The 21,707-nt window shown below is 37.5% G+C and overlaps 3 protein-coding genes and 1 pseudogene across 4 annotated transcripts; 1 reads left to right on the forward strand and 3 right to left on the reverse strand.

Annotated features, from left to right (window-relative positions):
- Positions 1–2,569: 2,569 nt before the first annotated feature.
- On the reverse strand, positions 2,570–4,779 carry LOC137732502 (putative zinc finger protein At1g68190; annotated as a pseudogene).
- Positions 4,780–5,772: 993 nt separating this feature from the next.
- LOC137732126 (uncharacterized) lies at positions 5,773–8,198 on the reverse strand. Its single transcript, XM_068471425.1, has 7 exons — positions 8,064–8,198; positions 7,874–7,949; positions 7,696–7,757; positions 7,430–7,572; positions 6,907–7,105; positions 6,602–6,773; positions 5,773–6,007 (listed from the first exon to the last, which is right to left on the reverse strand). Exons 1-6 carry the CDS (start codon positions 8,064–8,066, stop codon positions 6,606–6,608), a joined length of 651 nt encoding a protein of 216 aa, XP_068327526.1. The 5' UTR covers positions 8,067–8,198; the 3' UTR covers positions 5,773–6,007; positions 6,602–6,605.
- A 2,966-nt stretch (positions 8,199–11,164) lies between these two features.
- On the forward strand, positions 11,165–13,553 carry LOC137731252 (two-component response regulator ORR27-like). Its single transcript, XM_068470352.1, has 5 exons — positions 11,165–11,243; positions 11,347–11,886; positions 11,993–12,069; positions 12,123–12,888; positions 12,991–13,553. Exons 1-5 carry the CDS (start codon positions 11,165–11,167, stop codon positions 13,551–13,553), a joined length of 2,025 nt encoding a protein of 674 aa, XP_068326453.1.
- A 204-nt stretch (positions 13,554–13,757) lies between these two features.
- LOC137732230 (amino-acid permease BAT1 homolog) lies at positions 13,758–20,739 on the reverse strand. Of its 2 annotated transcripts, none has more exons than XM_068471533.1 (8): positions 20,523–20,739; positions 19,178–19,438; positions 15,557–15,575; positions 15,229–15,451; positions 14,946–15,127; positions 14,570–14,859; positions 14,346–14,475; positions 13,758–14,262 (listed from the first exon to the last, which is right to left on the reverse strand). In XM_068471533.1, the coding sequence occupies exons 1-8, from the start codon at positions 20,633–20,635 to the stop codon at positions 13,915–13,917; spliced, it is 1,566 nt and encodes a 521-aa protein (XP_068327634.1). In that variant the 5' UTR covers positions 20,636–20,739; the 3' UTR covers positions 13,758–13,914. The 2 variants fall into 2 exon arrangements, with proteins under 2 accessions (XP_068327634.1, XP_068327633.1); XM_068471532.1 differs by lacking the exons at positions 19,178–19,438; positions 20,523–20,739 and adding exons at positions 16,394–16,654; positions 16,765–17,416.
- Positions 20,740–21,707: the final 968 nt, after the last annotated feature.

The raw sequence follows: 21,707 nt of genomic DNA on the forward strand, positions 1-21,707 counted from the left end.
GAATTGTGATCGCTATCCATATACATATTGTTAAAAGGAGAGAATGCTAGAGCTACAGCTAGAGGATGTAGGTTATGTTATTGCTTGGTTTGGAAGGTAATTGAGAGACGGGTGAGGGGGGAGATCTTGCTTCATTTAGCCTTGTTCCATTAATTTTTAATTAAGGGGGTTAATTAAAGGAGCGATTAGGACGTGAGTAGCATTCAAATGAAAGACGGAATATAATCATCACTTTCTTTCGGTTATGGTTACGGGGAGGAGGTTGCTTGTTTAACACAGCCGCAGGTGTAACAACCAGCTTGTGCTTTGGAGAGAGTTGATCTCCCATCAAAATCTAATATCCGATGTTTGGTGGTGAATGATAATAATATGACTGATCCCACATTGACTGCCTCCCAATAGCACTGCCACTTGTTAGTAATACATGTTCTCCTCAATCTAATTAACCTTTTTTTTTTTTTTTAGTACATCGATATTTTTACACTAAGAAGAGGGGGGTTTGACAAAACTACACAATTGGCAGCCTAATTTGGTATCGAATTCGCCATCTAAGAGATTTGAATCTAAAATATCTCACTTCTAAATGAAGAAGAATATACCATAGCACTGAACGGCAACCTTTTTTTTTTATTTTTTAAATTCAATTTTTCATCGTACATATTTAATGAGAGGACTGTTCATTTTTTTTGTTCATCATTTAAAGATTATCTATGCAATAAATTTGAAGATAGTTTAGTTTTTTATATGTATGAAACACTTAATGATTTTGGTAACAAATAAGATGGTTGTGATTAATTGTTTATTCGTTTGACAACGTGTGAGACTCTCTCTTTGGTTTCCCAACTTTGCAAACTCCTTTGCCATTGGCCCTAGCCTTTGGCTTGGGTGCCGATGGCTATCCCTGTCCAAGTTCCTTTTTGTCCTCTTTCCCTCTTTCTCCTTATACTCTTCTCTCTTTTTCAATTTTCCCCTAAAATTTTTCTTAGTTTTCTTAACCTTTGTCTCAAATTTTCCCATGAGTTTGTCTCACTTTTGGGCTTCATGTCCCTTCTCTCCACCCATCCTTCTCATCTGGTCGTTCTTTTCCAAACACAAAACTCCATCTCCCATCACTTTTCCCCTTACCTCCCTTCCCCATAAACTGTCCTTGCCTCATCCTTTGCTCTGATCTGCAGACTCCGGGTCAAATATGGTTGCCAGATTTATTTTCTTCCCTCACTGTCTCCCCCAAACGGCATGTCGGTTTTCCCCAAGGCCAAGTGTATTGTGGCTTCGGCCAAAGTAAGGGTATTTTACATACCTCTTAGCCTCACATTCTATTCATGTGTTACTGTATTTGTATATATTTCAAGGGATTTGTGAATGCGATTTGAATCTGGTGGCTATCTTTTGATTCCGCATCTTTGGTGAAGAAATCTAGATGTGGTGTGCTTCTTGTTGCAGGTTTGGTACTTTTGTGTTGTGATATCTTGTTCGTTTTCACCACTCGGTCGTTTTCTCTATTGTTGATACTTCGGTAGCTGCTAGCAAGACTTTTGTGGCGGTGATGTTGATGGCGGATGCTACTTTTTGTGGTCGGAAATTAGAGATTTAGGTTTCCATTTTAGTTTATTTAATTAGGTTGGACTTTTATGTACATGTTTCTCCCAATGTATTTAAGTTATTTTGCCTTCATTTATGTTGGCCTGTAACTTTCAACCACATTAATGGAATTATCTTTTCAGACCCAAAAAAAGGATGGCTAAAGCATATTCATTTTGAACGTTTCTTGCAAATACGATTATCTAAGTGTAAATTAAGAAAATGAACCATTTTGATTAGGACAAGTGTATGTTAAAACTCGTTAACCACAATCTGGTGGACAATAAATAACTGTTTTTGGGTTTCTGGTTCACCGCACGTAAGGCGCGTTCTAAACTATCTTATTTCTTTTTTTTTTGTCGAGTTTACGAATTCGTGATATTTATCAAGGAAATCATATCGCATTAACTGAAGTAAAAGGGCTTTTGTCGAGTTTACGAATTCGTACTCAACCTTACTTTTACTTTGTGAAGAGACGTTTCCACAATTCGAACTCGTGATCTTTTTCGTCACAAATGAGTAAATTTTCCATTGCGTCAAGGCTCGAAAAGTAATTTCCAAACGTGATATTTACCAACAAGGAAATCATATTGCATTAACTGAAGTAAATTTTTTTATTGTGTACTGTAATGTGAGACGATATAAAAATTTTTAAACGAAGCATGAAATGTGATGTATTTTTAAACCAGAAAATCAAGCTGTACGGGTATATGTACAAGAACAAGATGCATCCAATGCAGAAGTTTAATCAGCTTCTTCTTCTCATCAGAAGTCACGTTATTCGCATCCAAATCAGAGTCTTCTCTCCTCGCAACTCTGCCTTTTGCCCGCCTTCTTAAGTCAGGCGTAGATTTTCAAGATGGATATCGATTTTTTACTCTGAAGTATGAACATAGACGAGAACAGATTTTATTAATTTAGATAAAAACCTCGTATTTGAAAGGTTTAGAAGAACAGAGAATCCTTGTACTTACAGCCGGGAATGCTTCTAATCTTTGTTCCTCCTCCTTTTACTTTCATGCTGCTTGAGCGCTCCCCTCCGGTGATGGGGGAAATCTCGCTGTTATGACAATCATTCCCACTGCTTTCGGTGCTGAGCCTTGAAATGCAGAACGACTGAGTTGAAGAACACGGTTGAATAGGACATGGAGAATCCATGTTTTCTTGATGGTTTTCAGGTTTGTTACAAGCCTTATCGTTGTCCAAGTGAGCAGACGGATTAATGAAAACAGACGAAGCCTCTGATGCATCATGTTCCTGCCAAATGATCATTTAGGAATAGAAATGAGAAAAGAGTTTAAGTCAGAAACCAGAAGAGAAGGAAAATCAAAATTCGTAAGCTGCACTTGCATTGCCATTATCTGCTTTATCAAGGGATATGCCCTTCTCCACTGACGAGTATGACACATCTTTATCATGAAGCACTGCTGTGATAGGATCTTGATCACCTCCGAATAGTTCTTCAAAGTTTTGAAACGTCAGATCAACGTCAGGTATATTGAAATCATCGGGACAAACAAGTTCTTCACAAACCCCTATGTCTTGCATATTTTGAGGCCACAACTGCAAAACCAATAAATGTGTTCTTATCTCTAGCTAACAAGGCCTAACTTTTTCAGTTGTTGTTGGACAGTATTAAAACTTAATCATTCTCTCGTGGCACTTCTAAACGGTAGCAGATCAGTGTTTAAACGAATAACAAGTGGTGTGTAACTACATATCATTCCAAATGAATCAATTTCACAGGCATTGATCGAACCTGATTACTTTGAACCGGACTTCTGCACTGCCAAAAGGATTCTGTATGCAATGGAAGTCCAGCAGTTGAAGATGGTTGCATATTATGCTCCATTTGAGAAAATGGAAATGATAAATGATCAACTTTCAGTTCCTGAACTGGACTGTCCCTTTGCTTAAATTTAATGCTGGCATTCTGAGAATGTTGAAAACGCTGATCAAGATGAACATCGAGCCTCTTTGATGTCTGAAGTACCGAGGAAGATAGGTCACTTTGCTCTCTACCGGGTATCAGCAGCGAAGGGCCATTTCCCTCAGAAAACTGAATCCTTTTCAAATCTAGAATCTGGTGCAGAATGAAATTGTTCTCTTGACCTTCAGGAGATATCTGCAAGATAGAACGCACTGAGATACACTTCAACGCACAAAAACTACAGCGAATTCCCAAACCTAGTCACAGAAGACTGCACCTCATCAATAACGGCGGATGTTCAATATCAAGAGAAACTCCAATTCTGATACTCTCACGCTTTTTTAGCGCGGACAAATATAAACTAGTTAACGAATATTTACATACCAAATTCATATTGTATATTTCAACACTGCCAATTAAACTGTCAGTCAAGTTTAAGGAGAACAATTAAAAGTTCCTGCATACCTTGTATTGTTGACTGCTCGATCCCGCTTCAGATTCAGCACCTGAAATCCGGGTGAGAGAATTTCCTGCCAGAAGGCCTTCAGCTCCAGAGCAAGACTGCTCTAGACTATCCAAGTTTACCGCACTTGAGTCGCACGAAGAGCCACAAGAATTGGACAGAGTCCCATTCAAATCCAAATGTGCACTACAATTGTCTGTCTCGTTCAATTTGAAACCCCACAATGCTGCAAAGTCCTCAGCAGACGGGGAACCTGTGTACGAAAATTCTACAATGCATCAATGTATGTACTGCATATTTTGCGGCCGTCAGATATACCAGTTCTATCTTCTATCTGTCCAGTTGAATGTAGTGCATACATTGATGCCTACTAGAAAAACTCACCTGTGTAACTGCCGATTGCCCTTTTTGGATGTTGGGAGGCGATCGTGTGCAAAGCACGGTCACAGGCACGGCACATAAACATCTTGTGATCCAAACACTGAATACAAGCCGGGAAATGTCTACACAAATCACACAAGATACTGCGCAAATGCCGGTTGAAAAGTGTGTTTGCCGAATGGACCTTAGCATCGCAGGAGAGGCAAAGAAGTGCTGCATCAGCTTTGCAGTACACAACCGGCCTCAATGCCAAGCAGAACTCACAAAATTTCTCCATTTTATTATCCTTCCCCAAATCTGCCGAGCCCTATTTCTGTCAGATATAACCAACAGGAAATGTACAATCTTTTTTGCATGTAAATAAACAAATATACTATTTGAGATTTTCTGATTAGATCTTAATAAGATCAGAGCTTCATGTTTCTCAGCTTTTAGATCGGATGCGGATGGTTGAGAGACAAGGCAATGAATCTTTATGCGTTAACCGAACGGCTAAATGATTTCCGATTTCGGTGAATTTCTAGGAGATGATCTATGAACGAGAATGATAAACTGTTCGGATCGTGTGTTTAAGTTAATGATGCGTGGATAAACAAGTCATTAAGGCTGCATTAAAGTTTGAAATTTTAACATCATATAGAAAATTCAATTATAATTTCAAAAAAAATAAAAAGGTTAGACGAAATTAGGAGAAAAAGTACCTCTTCCGTAGAGCAGGGAATTAAAGGTGAGTGAGAGAGAGAGCACAGAGCTCGTTTGTTTTGGTTATCTTCTACTTCCTTCTTCTTCCTGCTTTTATCGCACTTTATGGGTCTGACGTGGACATGTAAGAGGGGAAACTTTTCCAGCGTGGATTCGGATACGTGGCTCATGGCAATAGGATCATCATCCACGTTATCCAGTTCCAATTGACTGAGAGACAAAGTGTGAAAGCACGTGAATTACGCGATCCATGTGATCCGAAGTCTCACTTGCTGTTTCATTTTCTCAATTTTCTTTCGGTTTCTAATCCACACATCTTCGCTTCACATGATTGATTTGAAATAATATCACAATTAAGAATTCTGCAGTTCCCGTTATCAAAATAGGCTGAAAATAGCCATTTTGGTTTTGAATTTTGATTACGAATGGCAGAAGAGATGGAAATAGCACCTCAAAAAATTGAACTACCATCTGCAAATAACTGGATTATTTAAAAATGTTTTTAAAATGATTAAAAAAGTTCTTAGAAAAAATATTTTTGAATCCAAAAACATTATGTGCCTCTTGTTGTAGGAAGCATTTAAAGTGTTTTTCCAAGATTCACTTGCATTTTTATAAGGATTTGCTCCAAAAATCTTCACCAAAATCGCTTTCAAACATTGTAAAGGCACTTCTAAACGAATCCTAACAAATCACAAATTCCAGCCAAAAAAAGTTATGTGCCCGTTTAATGCAAAACAGAATTAGGGAGTATTGAATCAGGTCCACTATCCACGTTCACATGAGATTTGTGAACAATAATTTCACAATATAATGACACGCTATACAGTTAAGGAGCAGGTACTGCACAAACTACAAGCATACACCAAAAGACGCCGGTCAAAGGCCCTTCCAGTCCCCGTCAAAGATTCATCAAGGTGACGGATTAAGTTCTTCGGTTGAAGAAACACCTGAATTCAAAGAGGAAAGCCGTTTGAGTTTGAAAGGAACCAGAAACACAAACTATTAGAGCTAAAACACAGACAATGTGCAAATACGAGAAATAAGCATCTAAAACAAATATTTGTCGACAGCAGCAGTAACGACGCAAAGTTGGATTAGATTTCTTAAAACAAGAAACTCAACTGCTAGAATCAATATCTAGAGTACTGATATTTCAGCCTTAGGACCAGCCACGGTTACACGATATGACAATTATTCCACTCCGTGATCAAAACTTTGTAACTTGGTTCTGCCTAAGAACAGACTTTCCTGGTACATCTAATGATTTTAATGTGGCAACATGTTTATGAGATTCCCCAGTTCTGAAGCCAGCAAAACAGGTTCTTGCTCTTAACCAACCCAAACATGTCCACTCTTTCAAATTTAAGAAAAACCAAGCCAAGGCTTTTGCTCCTAGTTTCCTTTTTCCAGAAAATTTGATGTATTTATACTTTTATACCTAAAACGTCAATATCATGAGTGTAAGGATGTACCCGAAAGCAAGAATGTGAAAAGCGATACAAGTTGAAAGATAGATTGCGAAATCATAATTGATGCATTACCATGTCATCTCGAGGTAAAATGCACTTCAATAATGTCATTTTCCTCCATCCCAAGGGCATCAGGCGTAGCAGCTGGACCTATTTTGTCCCCATCAAAACAAAACACCAGACTCTGAAGGTCAAGTTTAACATTATCAGCATACATTTTGAAGAGCCGCTCAAACTTGTCGTCCTGTTGAAGTAGAAGAAAACACGATTGAAATATTACATTGTTTAATATCACATAGCCTGTACATACATCAGAGATTAGGCCAAAGGGTACTAGACAAAAATATTGTAAAGGTTAATAATTCTGCACAACATACCGCATAGATACGGAACTGCTTAACTCCATCTTTGTCTTGAATAGATATAACTATTTTGTTTCTTTCAGGGCGGGGCTTTGGAGGTTGTTCTTCAACAGCCTCCAATGAGCTACTAAGTTCTCTTTTCACAGACTCCTCTACCGACCTCAACACATTTTCAGCTGATTGTGCAAATGATGCCAGCTCTTGCTTCTTTTTCCTACACTCATAGACCACATTTAATTGGAAAATTTGAATTGCAACAGAGAAACCGAAATGAAAAAAAGGTAAAGCAAAAACAACAAGCATAACTAGTCATCACTATATCTGAGACCCCAAATAAAGCCTTAATGTTCTAAGATAACTGGCCACATTGAACTATACTTCCTTCATAAATTACCAACTTGAATCTAATGAACAGGAAAGCGCATGCACTAGCCGCTAACGCATCACAAATTTCTTCTTGAGGCAAAGATAATCTATATGTTTTGAGAGATAAAATAATTACAATAAAAAAACCCACAAAAACCCAAAATCCAAATACCTCAGTTCCATTATGGTAGAATCCTCACCCTTCCGCTTAGTGCCGGCAGAAACCTTGGGTGGAGGACGTAACCAGTCCTCCTCTTCCTTATCTTCACAACTAATAACATTCACTACCTTCACAGGTTCGTCAACCTTCTCAACCTAATCACAATATTATCCAAAATAATGTCAACAGATGCTGCAATTTACATCAATTCCTCTTATCATATGGAATTTAACACACACACACACAGACATAGCACAATTTCAATAACAAATTGTTACCGCGGAATCGGAAATTTCCCTCCTTTTCGGAGGAGAAGCTGACGGAGCATCTAATTCATCGTCTATACAAACATAAAAACAAAAACAAAAATCGAATCAAGCTTTTTTTTATGAAAAAGTTGAATAATTTATGCGTCCTGTCAACTGAATCGACCAAAATTAGGAGGAAAGAGCTCACCGTCGAGGCATATTAGATTGACGGGCTGAACGCGACTGTAATCGAATAAGGGCTCGAGCTCTTCGGAAAAATCCTCCTGGAAAATCAGAAATTACAGTGAGATGTGCTACCACTGCTGAATATAGTTATAGAATAAAAATTGAAATTTGAACAAATTAAAACCCTAATGCGTATGGAGTGAGACTCTCACCATTGTCGACCCGAGAAATCAGACTCTGCGACTTTTCAATTCAATTTAAATTAAGTGATAGTTTAAAGCAGATAGGATCCCATCCGGATCTAAATGGCGGGTATCTTAAACATCCTCACATCCTAATCGTTCGTCGTATATCATACGATCAATTTTCGTCAAATATTATTTATGTTTAATTTTAAATAATAAATTCAAATAATTTTTACTATAAAACATAGGATAAACTGCTAAGATGTGAGGATATGAAATCCTCATCCGTTTTAAGCGTCCCGCCGAAAGAAGCAGCCTAATCAAACACAGTTTCGAAGAAAAAAGGGCAAAAAAAAAAATATATAAATAAATAAAACTCAGATCTCGGGTTAGTAATTTGTCCTTGGGTTTGGTCCTAACCTAATTCCGAACATGGGCTCCTTCAATTTCTGGGCTGGGCCTGATCTATTGATCCAATTATCCAACATGCCAAATATTTTGCAGGAGTCATGCTCTTCTAAAGTTCTCATTGTGAGGATTTGTGAAGACCAAATACTTAAAATATTTGACAACTTAATAAAACATACTATGTTTTGAAAAACTGAATGGTTTTTAAATTTTTATTTTTTATTATTCAATGATACATTACGAGTAGGGGATAAACTGATATCAAATTCGTCTTACGAGTAGGGGATAAACTGATATCAAATTCGTCAGTCACGAAATTCGAATCTAGGAAATCTTGACGATTTTAGAGTATGATGACAGGATTTTGAAAAGTTGCGATGACATTTCCCTTGAACCCTTCTTTAAGGTGACATTTAAAATTGTTGTATATAAAAGATAATCATTAATTTTTATTTGGGTGAACTGCTTAAGACTCTCAAATTTTAAGGTCGACTTCAAATTGGTACCGGAATTTTGATGGCTCAATAAAGTTCAAGTAGCAGTTTGGAATCAACCCTAACGTTTGAATAATTTTAGGTAATTCATCCTCTCTTTTTTTATATTGGCATATAACGAGAATTTTCTTTTGTAAAACAAAAGTTATATTTAATTAGTAATATATGGAAGTTTTACAAATTAAAAAATGATTGGAGCGCGGGAGCGCCTACCAAGAAGCCCAAGGCTACTCCCGCCACGCCAACAGGCGCAAACTTTGTTTTAATTTTTAATATAACGAGTTATTCACACTAATCATGGCTAAACTAGTTGCTCAACTTGTTTTCTATTTAATTATTGACTAATCTGACTCCAATTAAATTCGTCTGTAATATATAGGGCTAGTTATTCGTAATTAACAGATTTAGTAACATTATCTGGTACTCATGAGTAATCAGCTTAAGCTGCAATATATTTTTTATTTTAAAATAATACTAGTCATTTTAAATATTAGGAAATTAAGTTTAGAAAAAAAACCTCATTAAAACTCCAAATAACTAACTCTTCGACTCATCATTTCTTAGAGCAATTTTATACTTTTAACAGAAGTCAATTCAAGCCACGTGTCAGAGTTTGTTGCTGACTTTGAACATTATTTGGATTTTTTTTCACTTTCCATCAAAATTAAGAATTGGAATTAAACATTATTGTTAATCAGGATAAGGGCTTCTAAATTAGTCATTAGACTTTTAAATTAATTTGCCTAAAAAGCTCATTGGTCAAAAACCTTAATATTAGGGAAATTTTTCATAATTTTTTTTCTTGTTCTATACTTTCCTTGTAATTATGCAGAACATGCATCTGCAATTTTTTTTTAAGTATAATAACAATCAAGTCTTAATTGAGTGGAACCAACCGTAAGAAACTAAGTACAGTTTGGACATGTACGGTTTAAAATTACATCGGCGATCTTCGTTGTAATGTTTTCTGTTTTCAGAAACAAAATGAATGGCTAAAACTTAAAAATGCATGAAAAATAAGAAAATAATTGAAAATCTCCTTCACTTTTTCTTGGTACTTCAGTTTCTAGTTTTAACCACATTGGTCAACACTCCGTTGACCAGAGTGTGGCCATTTCACTCAAAATTTCAGGCTCACTACAATTTCTTCAGTTATATAGATAAATGTGAGCTCTCACAACAAACAAATTTCAATTTTGCTTAAGCACCTCAAAGTTCATGTCATTGGTAACCCTCATCTTCTCTCTACGTCTTTCTCTCTCTATATCTCTCTCTCAAGGTTTAAGGGCTTGAAGCTTCTTAATCTATATCTAATCCTTTTTTCTATAATATTAATCCTCCTAATCTAACTTCTAAATAATTTCTTTTTGTTCAGATTCAAGCTTCTGGATCTCGTGCTTTCTCTGTTGCACTCAGTTTTGTTGTAATTGTTTTGGCGTCCATGGAAGACATGAGCCCTAAAGAAAGTAATGGTCTCCCTAGCTTTGCCCATGGCCTCCAAATCTTGGTGGTAGATCATGATACATTGTCCCTCATGGGCACAGCGTCGACGTTAGAAAAATACTCCTTCAAAGGTAAATCATTCCATAGTGACATGGATACGAAATTTCACCTACATTTTATGTATACACGTCTATAACAAAGTAATTGATTTTAGATCAAAATTTTGAACTTGTTTGTGTGGATCTAAAGCATGAACAACAGGGATTTTCTTATGAACAAGGGACATTCAAAAGATTAAAGTAGTTATTGCATACACAACGATATAAGATTTATCCTAATGTTATCAGTCTATATAATATGTTTGTCTCTATATTGCATTAAATCTTTCTTGACATACACATTAAGATAAAATTTCTTTGATTTTATCTGTTTATTTGTTTGTATACTTTTTCGTTGATAATTCCTTAGATAAACATTAAGATAAATTTTTTCTGATTTTATCTGTTTATTTGTCTGTATAATTTTTCGTTAAAATTATCACTTGAACATTTATTGTGTATAGGCATATGTATTAATTTTCTTTCATATACATAATTTGTTTGCACGTAAAGTTTCAAAAAAAAAAAAAAAGAATAAAAAATCTTGATATTTTGTAACTTGGTTAATAGCTCTCTCTCTCTCTCTCTCTCTCTCTCTCTCGTTTCTCCTCTAGTTACCACAACCGCACTGGCTTCTGTTGCTTTGTCAATGATTAAGGAACAAAAGTATCATTACGATCTAGTAATGGCTAACATCAGCATGCCAGATAAAGACAGATTTTCGCTTTTACGGGTGCTTCATGAGAACGAGATTCCTGTCATATGTAAGCCTCAATCTATCTAGAACTTTCCTATTCGGATTGATTGGCTTCTAGAACTTTCTTCTAGTTGTGTACTAACTGTTCCATAACTTATATTTCATCGCAGTCATGTCCTCCGAAGTGAATATTGATGTCGCCAAGAAGGCCCTGGCTGAAGGAGCATGCTTTTTTCTTCAGAAACCAGTTTCTTCAGAGGATCTGAAAAATGTGTGGCAACACGCTTATCGGAAGGTAAGGAACCCAAGGAGGGACACACATAAAACAAATTGTGGCAAGAAGATTCACGAGGCCGGTGGTGTTCTTAGACCTCCCACTGGAGGTATTAGAATCCATGAGGTTGGCGGTGTGTCTAGGCTTCCCACTGGACGCGATTTGTGTCTTGACACACAAGACACTCGCAATGAACCGCAGATAGCCGCAGAGAATTATACACAAGGAGCATTGGGGATAAACAGACCGGTCGATGATAAAGAAGACCAAGAAAAAGCGAAGAAGGTTAAACTAAACACACAGCAAGATTGCGATGAGGAAGGAATGGAAAATCAAGATTGCGATGACAGCTCCAAACAGAAGAAGCGGCACCCCGTTTGGACAACGGAACTTCATCTCAAGTTTACAGCAGCCATAAGTGCGTTAGGAGATCAAAGTAATTCTTCCTTCTCATAAAACAATCTAATATTTTGTTGTAGTTTTCCTTTCACCTTGAAAAGGTGCTAAATTATTTTCGTTTTCTGGTTTTCTTTTGCATGCAGAAGCTCGTCCTAGAAGGATTCTGAAATGGATGAATGTGGCTGATATAACGGTGCGCCAGGTTGCAAGCCATCTGCAGGTTTCTCTTCTACTTGTATCTCAAGTAACTTTTTTTCACATTTGTAATTGTTTTCAGAAGGATTTATGTTAGGTTCTTTTTCCTTCCAGAGATATAGAAAAAACGTACACCGGATTCAGGAGGTTGGCACGACGAGCTTACCTTCATTGGGCAAATCATCCATTTGGAATAACAGAAATGAATTTCCACCAGCAAGGCAGACTTCTCTGGTATGCCGCCGGTACGAACAAGGGACTTCAAGTTCTGGAGCTCAAGGCAATCCAACGCAATTAATGACTCCGAATTCTTTCACTGGATTCAATGACTACGGAAGGCAGAATCTGTATACAGAACACAGAGTCATGTCTCACAACACAAATCATCAAAGCGAAAGCCTCTATGACTTTTATCTGAGAACTCAAGGAAAGTTTGAGAATTTGGACCAGATATTAGAAACAAACAGTTTCACACTAGGTGCTGACATGAATGAAATCGAGAGAAACCAACCACTTGGATTAGAAGAGATCATGTTTAAAGCAAGCGAAAGAAACTTACAGAGTACGAACTACATGACACCAGAGTTTGGTTCTCCCTACATACCAGCAAATACTTTTCAGGTCCTGAATGCGTCTGTCAGTATGAATCAAGCGCAGAATTATTGTCCAGAACCGACTGCTCCGTTCAATGCTCAAAATCAGGACCATTTTTCAGCAGAAGCCACGAGAACAGCTGAAGTAGGCCTGAATCAAGCGCAGTTTTATGCTCCAGCGCCGACAACTCCTATCAATTCCCAAAATCAGAGCCATTTTTCAGCAGAAGCCACGAGAACAACTGAAGTAGGCATGAATCAAGCGCAGTTTTATGCTCCAGCGCCGACTACTCCTATCAATTCCCAACATCAGTGCCATTTTTCAGCAGAAGCCACAAGAACAACTGAAGTAGGCATGAATCAAGCGCAGTATTATGCTCCAGCGCCGACAACTCCTATCAATTCCCAAAATCAGAACCATTTTTCAGCAGAAGCCACGGGAACAACTGAAGTAGGCATGAATCAAGCGCAGTTTTATGCTCCAGCGCTGACTACTCCTATCAATTCCCAAAATCAGAACTACTTTTCAGCGGATGTCATGGGAACAACTGAAGCAGGCATGAATCAACCACAGTATTATACTCCAGCCCCGACTGCCCCACTCTACTTCCAAAGTCAGAACCACTTTTCAGCGGAAGTCACCGGAACAACTGACGTACTTGAGGTTGTGCCGGAACAGATACCTTCAGTCAATGCAACCAATGCAGAAACATTTCCATCAAACTTTACCGGTGGAAGCCAAGAGCTGGATGCTGCAGCAAGAGAGGCTCATCCAGCTAGTTCAAACAATAACCAACCCATGTCGGAGTATGATGATCTGTTGAAGCTGCTTGAAGAAGATCCAGAGAAGTTCAACTGGTTTGAGCCGTTTGACAGTGCACCAAATGCAGGTGATGCCAATTGTTGCCGTGAATGACAGAGGGAAACTTTCCTTGCAAAGAGCCCGGATTCACTATAGTTCATCAGTTCCGATGCAGGGTTTCATTCAAGCATGCATTATATTTCCTTCAAGTTCGTAATTTTAGTTTCGGTTTACAGAAGACTTCCTGTTTCTCTTCCATCTTTTATGTTGGTTAAAAGTTTGTTTGTATCAAGTCAAATATTTGTAGCCAAATGAGACTTCATTTCTATAATCTGGAATATTATTACCATACAATGAGTAACTTACACAAATTAAGCCAATCAGCTTTTGATAATTCCATGTGTAGATTTTCTTAAAAACTAAACCTAGTCTATAGATGATTGCAAGAAATGAAAATCGTTGAATATACACAAGTTCATGCTTCTATGTTCGTTATAGGACCTTTAAACCAGTGCCGAGCGCTCAGTATCCAAGCTAAAACTGTGACGATCAGCAAACCGCCAACAGCAATGGGAGTATAGTTAAGTGTCTCGATGGTAATTGGATAGGCCACGGGCAATGAGAAGAGGACAGAGATAGTTGCTACCCAAAGAACTGAAATCCAACCAATAGGGACCCCGTAGCGTCCCAAGTTGAAAGGTCCCGGGACAAAGGATTTGCGTGCCATGGTCACCCTAAAGAAGATGGGTAGGGCATAAGCAATGTACAGTCCAATGGTTGCTATAGAAACCATGGCATTGAATGCCACAAGGCTTCCGAGAGACTGCAAAGATCGAAACAAACATGGTTAGCAGTTGCCGAAGAAAGCAGAGATAAAATTTTTGCTACAAGTGATCATGTGCTTACTGTTAGTGCCATGCAAAACGATATGAAAGCTGAAAGCCAAACAGCGTTTACGGGGACTTCGTGTTTGTTCACTTTATGCCAAAAGGGTGATAATGGCATGGCTCCATCTCTAGAGAATGCATACGCCATCCTGAGAAGAAAATTAAGTGCAGCGAACAGCTGAGAGACTAAAACCTACCCAGATGGCTCTTGTTGTAGAAGAAGAATAAAACAGGTTTGCTTACCTGGAGTTGCTAGTAACTGAACTCATACCACAGAAGAATATGGCAACCGCAACCACTCCCAAGCATACAATTCCTCCAACTCCACTGCCGTATCTACTCTTGAATGCAAGGTAAAATATTTCAGCAATGGCATAACCGCCAGCTTCATTGTTCTCATCCAAAAGGTACGGGATGTCAGTAACTGCAAAGGTGATGCCGAGTATGTAACCCCATCCAACGATAATGGATATCACGATGGAACTAATTATTCCTTTTGGTCCATTCGTATCAGCACTCTTGGTTTCCTCTGTCTAGAAACAGAAGTCGACGGAAACACAAGGATTTAGTTAGAATTATTTGGCCAAGTAATTTCAAAGTAAGCGAAATATATACTAACCATATGGGCAGAAGCATCATAGCCAGTTATGGTATATTGACTCAACAGAAGTCCCAGAACAAAAATGTGAAATTTGTTGCTGACTCCCTCCCCGTTATCGGTGTTGAAGTGAGTGAATACAAACTTCGCACTGGCCCTCTCCGTTGCAACACAGGGTATGAGAATCATGAGGAGAAAGACGCCTAATATTCCAAAAGCAATAAGAAATCCAAGATATAGAAGGCCTCAAACCGTAAACTGAAAACTAGCAAAAAAGAGCTTGAAAATACGTTGTAATTTACACCTGCAACATTCCACGCAGCAGCGACTTGTCCAAACAAAGATAGGTACGAGATGGGCAGACTGTTTATAAGAGCATGTAGAAACAAGATTCCTGCATGGATACCAATGGTTCCATACTTATTTATCGAAGTGCCACCACCGCCATTCCCTCCACGCGAGCTAAGGAGAACGATCACGTTAATCAGCTGTGCAAGTGAGAAATCCACGCTAGTTGTAACTGCCCACTGCAATTTAAAGGTATTGGATTATATCACAGCCATAACAAGCTTGATATCACAATGGACAATGGAGGAATTTAAACTCTAGAACGTAAAAATTCATGGAAGTACCTGACCAACTATGTTGAACCTGCAAAACATAAAAATATTTACCGTCGTCAGAAATAGTATGGCAGAAAGATCAACTTGGAACTGTCTTGTGATTAAAGTTGCAGGGCAATATACATTTCAGTTTTAGGCTCAGAATAACATGGTAATCATATCACCATTCTAGTGTCCTTGAGACGAGAATTTTTTTATTATGACGGGAATACAAGTGGTACACCACGTGTTTTAATAGAAGTGGTGAGAAATTTTATTTTTTAAGTTATTAACTTTTTAGCACATATGTCCCACCATTTGAATAGTGACATGAGATGTATCACCCCGTGTACTAGTCACATTGAAAAATCTCTCATTTGAGACATCACAAGCGAAAAAAAAAAAACTCTAAAGCGGATGCATCAGAGCCTATTCCCTCCTCCATTCCACATTAATTCTATTAAAACTGATCATCATCACCGTCCTGATGTCTAATTTACCTTATCTAAAGACAGAGCTATTCATGTGAGCATGTCCTACATTTAATCCCCACCACGATTGTGAGCAACCAAAAAAAGAACTACACATCAACCTATGCCAAATCAAGTTTCCTTCACAAAATTTGGAAGTTGACATGCATGTCTTCAACATACGCTGGATCTAGTGACTTATCCAATCCGAGCGATGAAGCATCATAGCAATGAAGAAGGAAAGATTTTCAAACTAGTAAAAACAACTTAAACTTAAGACACATACTCACAGACAAAACTCCAAAGTTTTATTCATTTTCCAGGCAGGTCAAATCCGAAGTGAGTGAGCAGTACTGTTAGTAAGAGTAAAACAACTGAAAGGAGAGGAAAGTAGTACCAGCCAGTGAGCCAAGAAGCAAAGGGTGCCCATTTGGGGCCAGCAAGCTTGGCACTCCAGTAGTACAGACCCCCAGAAGTTGGGTACGAAGAGCAAATCTCCCCCATTGACAACCCAACGAAGATGGTGAAGACACCCGTTATAAACCACCCATAAACGAAAGACACAGGGCCGCCGTATCTCAGCCCAGTATTATACAGAGTGGTCACTCCGGTGAGCACCGATATGATGGAAAACGAAAACGCAAAATTCGAAAGCAGCCTGCGATTCCAAACCAGCCAACCCATCAACCAAAAAAACCTCAGAAATCAGAAAAGCTTGAAGCTTCGGTATCAAAACGAAGTAAAAGGGTGCAAGTTTAGAAAAATTACGATAGGTCACGCTTGAGCTCTTGCTTGTAGCCGAGTTCGTGGAGGCGGGCGTGGCCGGAATCCTGTGAAACGCCGCCGTTTGGAGGCTGATGAGACGGCAGTTCCATTCTGTCACCGCCACCAGACACCATTTTTTATCGGATTCAAAGAATCAAACCTCTTCTGGTACTCTGTTTCCTTGACTTCTTGGCAGGGTGGGAATAGTCAACGGGATGGGTGGGAATAGAAAAACAAAGAAGGGAGCTTTTGGAAGAAGAGGTGAGGCCAAACAGATCAGCCAGTACCAGTAGGCAAAGCACCTTGTCGCGCGGAGAAGATGATGCTCCCAACGTGGGACTTCCCCAACGACAATATGATTATTTTAGGGAGCTTTTGGAAGAAGAGGTGAGGCCAAACAGATCAGCCAGTACCAGTAGGCAAAGCACCTTGTCGCGCGGAGAAGATGATGCTCGCAACGTGGGACTTCCCCAACGGCAATATGATTATTTTAATTTAATTTTCTGTTAATGGCGTTTCAACGTCGTCCCATAGACATTTTCAGCAATTGGTGCCAAATCTTTGGGTTCCTATTTGTTTGGTGTGAACGTTGAATTTTCTTGTCATGTATAATTTGGCTTCAAAGATGAAGCAACACGTAACTCTGAGGAAAGGGTTGTTATATGATACGTTGCAAATTTCGAATCTAACACTTGTGTGTAACAAAGTTCAGAATGAATCTGCATTGATCCATATATACGAATTTATTCATAATTGAATTATCGAATTTAGATATAATCGAACATAAAATTTCATCAATTCACTTTCTGTTAATTGAAACCGAGTTAAACACGATTTATTAACAGACAAAGTCGTGTGTGTAATTTTCCTGGTAAAAAAGAGAAATGAATTTTCATGAGCTGACAACTTATTTTATGTCAGGTCATTGATAGCATGGCAATTATTAATATGGGAGGACAAACTAGTGTCATACCGTAAGTGATAACCCCAATAAATGGAAAGGGCAATTATTAATATGGGAGGACAAACTAGCGTCATACCGTAAGTGATAACCCCAATAAATGGAAAGGGAAGTCATAGCATAAGTGATAACCCTAATAAATGGAAAGGGATTCTCTTCATATCCTTTCACATGAGTCAACTAAACAAGAAATTTAGATCCTTGAAATTTAATTAAATGATTAAAAACAGGAGGTCCTATTAAAAGTTATAATAATTTTAGCCGTTTAATTAAATTTTAAGGACTCGGATTTTTTGCTCAGTTGGCTTGGATTTTTCCCCAATAAATGATATGACAGACATACCATGTTACACCAGAGATTTTTTTTCATGTATCAAAAACACAGTTTGGTACATTAAGTATTATAATATAAGTAGTGAATATTTGAAAAAGAAAAATTTCAATCATTTGTATTATGACACTTGATTACCGAGCCATGTTTTCGCTATACTAAAAAAGTTCTCATGTTACAAAAAATATCACTTTGGTTTTTTGTTTTTTGAACAAAGAATATACACAAAGGGATGAGAGGAGTAGGCTTAGCCTCAATATACGCTAATAATAATGTAGATCAAATTCGTTTATGACAAAAATCGAACTTAATTATTATGCACTCTTCCGTGCGTGATTTATTTAGGAATATAAAAGTCAATAAAATGCAATTATAAGAGATTCTGATCTCAAATGATTAGTCCCTGTGGGTTTGAACATGGCCACAGAAAGAAGAATCTGAGCATTTGACCAAGTTGCCCATGTGCTGACTGTCTAATTAGACTAGTAATGGTGGATTAGTGATTAAACATTTATTAATCAATCAATGAGCAAGTAAAAAATTCCTCAAAATATCCCGTCCATGGACAAACAATAATGGTGGCCCACTAAGTGGGCCCTGGGCCTACCACTTCCTTAATACTTTGAGCTCACGAATTGTGGAGACCCACTTCATAAATTGGGCTCTAAATTATCATTGGCCCATATCCATCAAATTTCCAAGCATAAATCTTCATTTCTTAGGAGTTGAATTTAAGCGTAACCAATTTGGTTAGAACAGCATGCTATTTTTCTTTCGAACTAATTAAATTTGAAACATTTTTCCACGATTAAACTCATATTAGAAAATTGCTTAAATAACAAAATAATTCAATTCTAAATTCTAATGCTATATTTAATACTTTCATAAAATAAAAAAACTTCAGAAACAGATAAAAATATTTTGACAAAAAAAAAATCAAAAGAGAAAAATAAAAAAAGATAACTAATGAAAATGACTTGAAATTTTTGAGTTTTAACAATAAGAACAAAATAAAAGATAAAGTGAATAGTACCGGATTAACTTTTTAGTGTAAAAATATGATTTTTTATTAAAATAAACAGTACTGAAAGCTTTTCGTTAAAGTTCTCAAATAAAAAACGTACCAGCCAGTTAGCCAAGAAGCGAAGGGGCCCCACCGTTTGCCAGCGAGTTTGGCGCTCCAGAAGTAGAGCCCACCAGAAGTTGGAAAAGCAGAGCAAATCTCGGCCATGGACAGGCCCACCAGAAGTGTGAGAAAGCCCACTACGGGCCACCCGTAGACCATGGTAACGGGCCCACCATATCTGAGGCCCACACTGTACGTTGTGTTGAGACCAGTCAGAACCGATATGATGGAGAAAGTCATCGAGAAGTTGGCTAATGCCCTACACAACATAACATGCACCGTGTGAGTAGCGTATCCCCACCCTTTTTTGGCTCTTGAAAATCAAGATCACAAAAACGAGTTACACGAGATTATGTACAATTTTGGATTTTCTCGTCTTGCCTAACAAATTACTTAATTTAGAAATCAAGAATTTTAGATTCGATTTTGTAATGTTATCTATACACGTTAGTTGTTATTTCTCTTTTTATTCTTCGTTTGTAACTTTTTGACTGCAGATTGGGTCGTAGCTAAGTAAGTTATTTATTTAGTGTGACCAATTGAATCATCAAGCGGAAAAGTAGAAAATTAAAATAAATTGACTAGATATTTGTTTAAAAATGTTATTCAAAGTCACTCTCGAATGTGACGTGTTGAATCAATGAATGATATTCAAAAACAACGGCCAGGAAAATATGCAAAAGAAATAAATGGCATGAAACCCCACAAGCAATTTGAAACATTAAAAATTAAAAGAGAGGAGCTTTTCCTAGTTTAAAATATCTATGAAATTGTGGATATAGGAAAATTTATGAAGATTCACTACAAAAATTTTGTCATTGCAGGTTTCAAACTTTCAATTTTCTTTTTAATTTTTTTTTCTAAGTTCGACTAAATATAAATAAGTTGATATACCCACCATATTGCAAATGTCCAAAACAATCTATATCGATATTTTTATAAATTTGCTTCTCGTTATTTTCACCTATGTTAATGTTTTAAACAGTAGTTGAGAGTGACAAGAAATATACCAAAATATCTGATGCATTTTCGATATTTTAGTGGCAATTAGCAATCTTATTATACGTGCTCGTGCTAGAACCGATATTCAACGACTAAAAGTCCAAAACAGCTGTTTGATGAATAAATGATAATCATCCAGAAGTAAACAGAACTTCAAAATATGTGATTGTGATGTGGGAAACAAAATGGACATGCAATGAAAAGTGCTTAACTGCATAAACCCAGAAGCACCAATACAGAAAAGTCAAAACTCAAAAGTGCCTTCAGATATACAGCAGAATCGGATTCCAGTACAGAAGAAGTTAAGGGTAAAAAGAAATTCAAGGGGATAGGGTTCATACGAGAGGTGACGACTGAGCTCTTGCTTGTAACCGAGCTGGTTCAGGCGAGTGTCGTCGGAAGAAATGGCGTCTCCGCCTAGAAGAGGCTGATTAGGATCTCCCTCCTCCTCCATGCTATCACTTGTTGCCCTCGATCAGTCGATCTCTCGAAGCACTGAAAGATTAAAAGATCTGTCAACTGTTGATAAATAGAGATAGCTACCTAACAGTCAAACAGAAACACATGGACCAAAGAGTTCAAGGATAAAAGCTAAAAGCACTTTTCCAAATGGTGGGTAGAACTTATTAGAAAGTTAAGTCAAATGGGGCCAAACGCAGTACATAGATATGATCTTTAGTTTGCACAAAAAAAATTGTTAGTTGGCTTCTTTCTTCTTCTTTCTTACCAAACAAGCTAATTCCACTTCATCTTAATTATGTGTCAATGCGTTATGTAACACAAGATAATCACATACTGTTATACGTGTTAACTTCTTATATGATAATATCTTATTAGTTTAAAATATTGACATCGTGATATCATAAAAATCCTCAGCGAATGATCCACATCATTATGTGTTATTTTCCTACTTACCCTTTTTGAAGTAAGACTGGAATAGTTGCATACTATATAATTAATTGGTCCTATCATTGAATTCAATCACGAATAGTTACCTTTTGTCTATAAGACGGGAATAGTTACATACTGTATAATTAATTGGTCTTATCATCGAATTTAATCACAAATAGTTACCAAAGACTGGAATAGTTACATACTGTATAGTTAATTGGTCTTGTCATTGAATTTAATCACAAATAGTTACCTTTTGTCTATAGAAAAGTCACAAAGTTATCTACTGAGAGATGATTGAGTTCTCAAAATATATAAAAACGATAGGCACGTAGGAAAATTTTAAACACACTTGATGAGTACTTTAAAAGGTCCCATGAGGAGTGAGGAGAACATTTTTACAGTTACAAACTGTTTAGTTATTACATCACTATCTCAAACAGCCCAACTTTCGGACTTCTGATAAACAGGAAGAAAAGTGAAGTAAATAAAATGAAACTAAATGACATCTGAATTCGAATCAGCAGCCATCTGCTAGTTGGCGAGAAGCAGACAGCCTCTTGTAAATCTCCAAAACCAATCTGCTGTCAACTAATTCGTCACCACAAGAAGCCATTGAAATCTGGTCTTGGGGT

Source organism: Pyrus communis, chromosome 4 (genome assembly GCF_963583255.1).
Source record: "Pyrus communis chromosome 4, drPyrComm1.1, whole genome shotgun sequence".
NCBI classification, from domain to species: Eukaryota; Viridiplantae; Streptophyta; class Magnoliopsida; order Rosales; family Rosaceae; genus Pyrus; species Pyrus communis.

Bases quoted from the DNA above. Each gene is read 5' to 3' on its own strand.
- LOC137732126 (XM_068471425.1), bottom strand. The intron at 7,573-7,695 runs GTAACAATTTGT...TATTGTGATTAG, and splicing joins GGGAAATTTCCGATTCCGCG to GTTGAGAAGGTTGACGAACC. The intron at 6,774-6,906 runs GTATGTTGTGCA...CTACTTCAACAG, and splicing joins AGCAGTTCCGTATCTATGCG to GACGACAAGTTTGAGCGGCT.
- LOC137732230 (XM_068471532.1), bottom strand. From the start codon at position 16,895: ATGGTGTCTGGTGGCGGTGACAGAATGGAACTGCCGTCTCATCAGCCT. The intron at 14,860-14,945 runs GTTAGTATATAT...TTCTGTTTCTAG, and splicing joins ATGATGCTTCTGCCCATATG to ACAGAGGAAACCAAGAGTGC. The intron at 14,476-14,569 runs GTAAGCAAACCT...TTTTCTTCTCAG, and splicing joins TCAGTTACTAGCAACTCCAG to GATGGCGTATGCATTCTCTA.
- LOC137731252 (XM_068470352.1), top strand. From the start codon at position 11,165: ATGGCTAACATCAGCATGCCAGATAAAGACAGATTTTCGCTTTTACGG. The intron at 12,070-12,122 runs GTTTCTCTTCTA...TTGTAATTGTTT, and splicing joins AGGTTGCAAGCCATCTGCAG to TCAGAAGGATTTATGTTAGG. The intron at 12,889-12,990 runs GCATGAATCAAG...CAACTGAAGTAG, and splicing joins CACGAGAACAACTGAAGTAG to GCATGAATCAAGCGCAGTAT.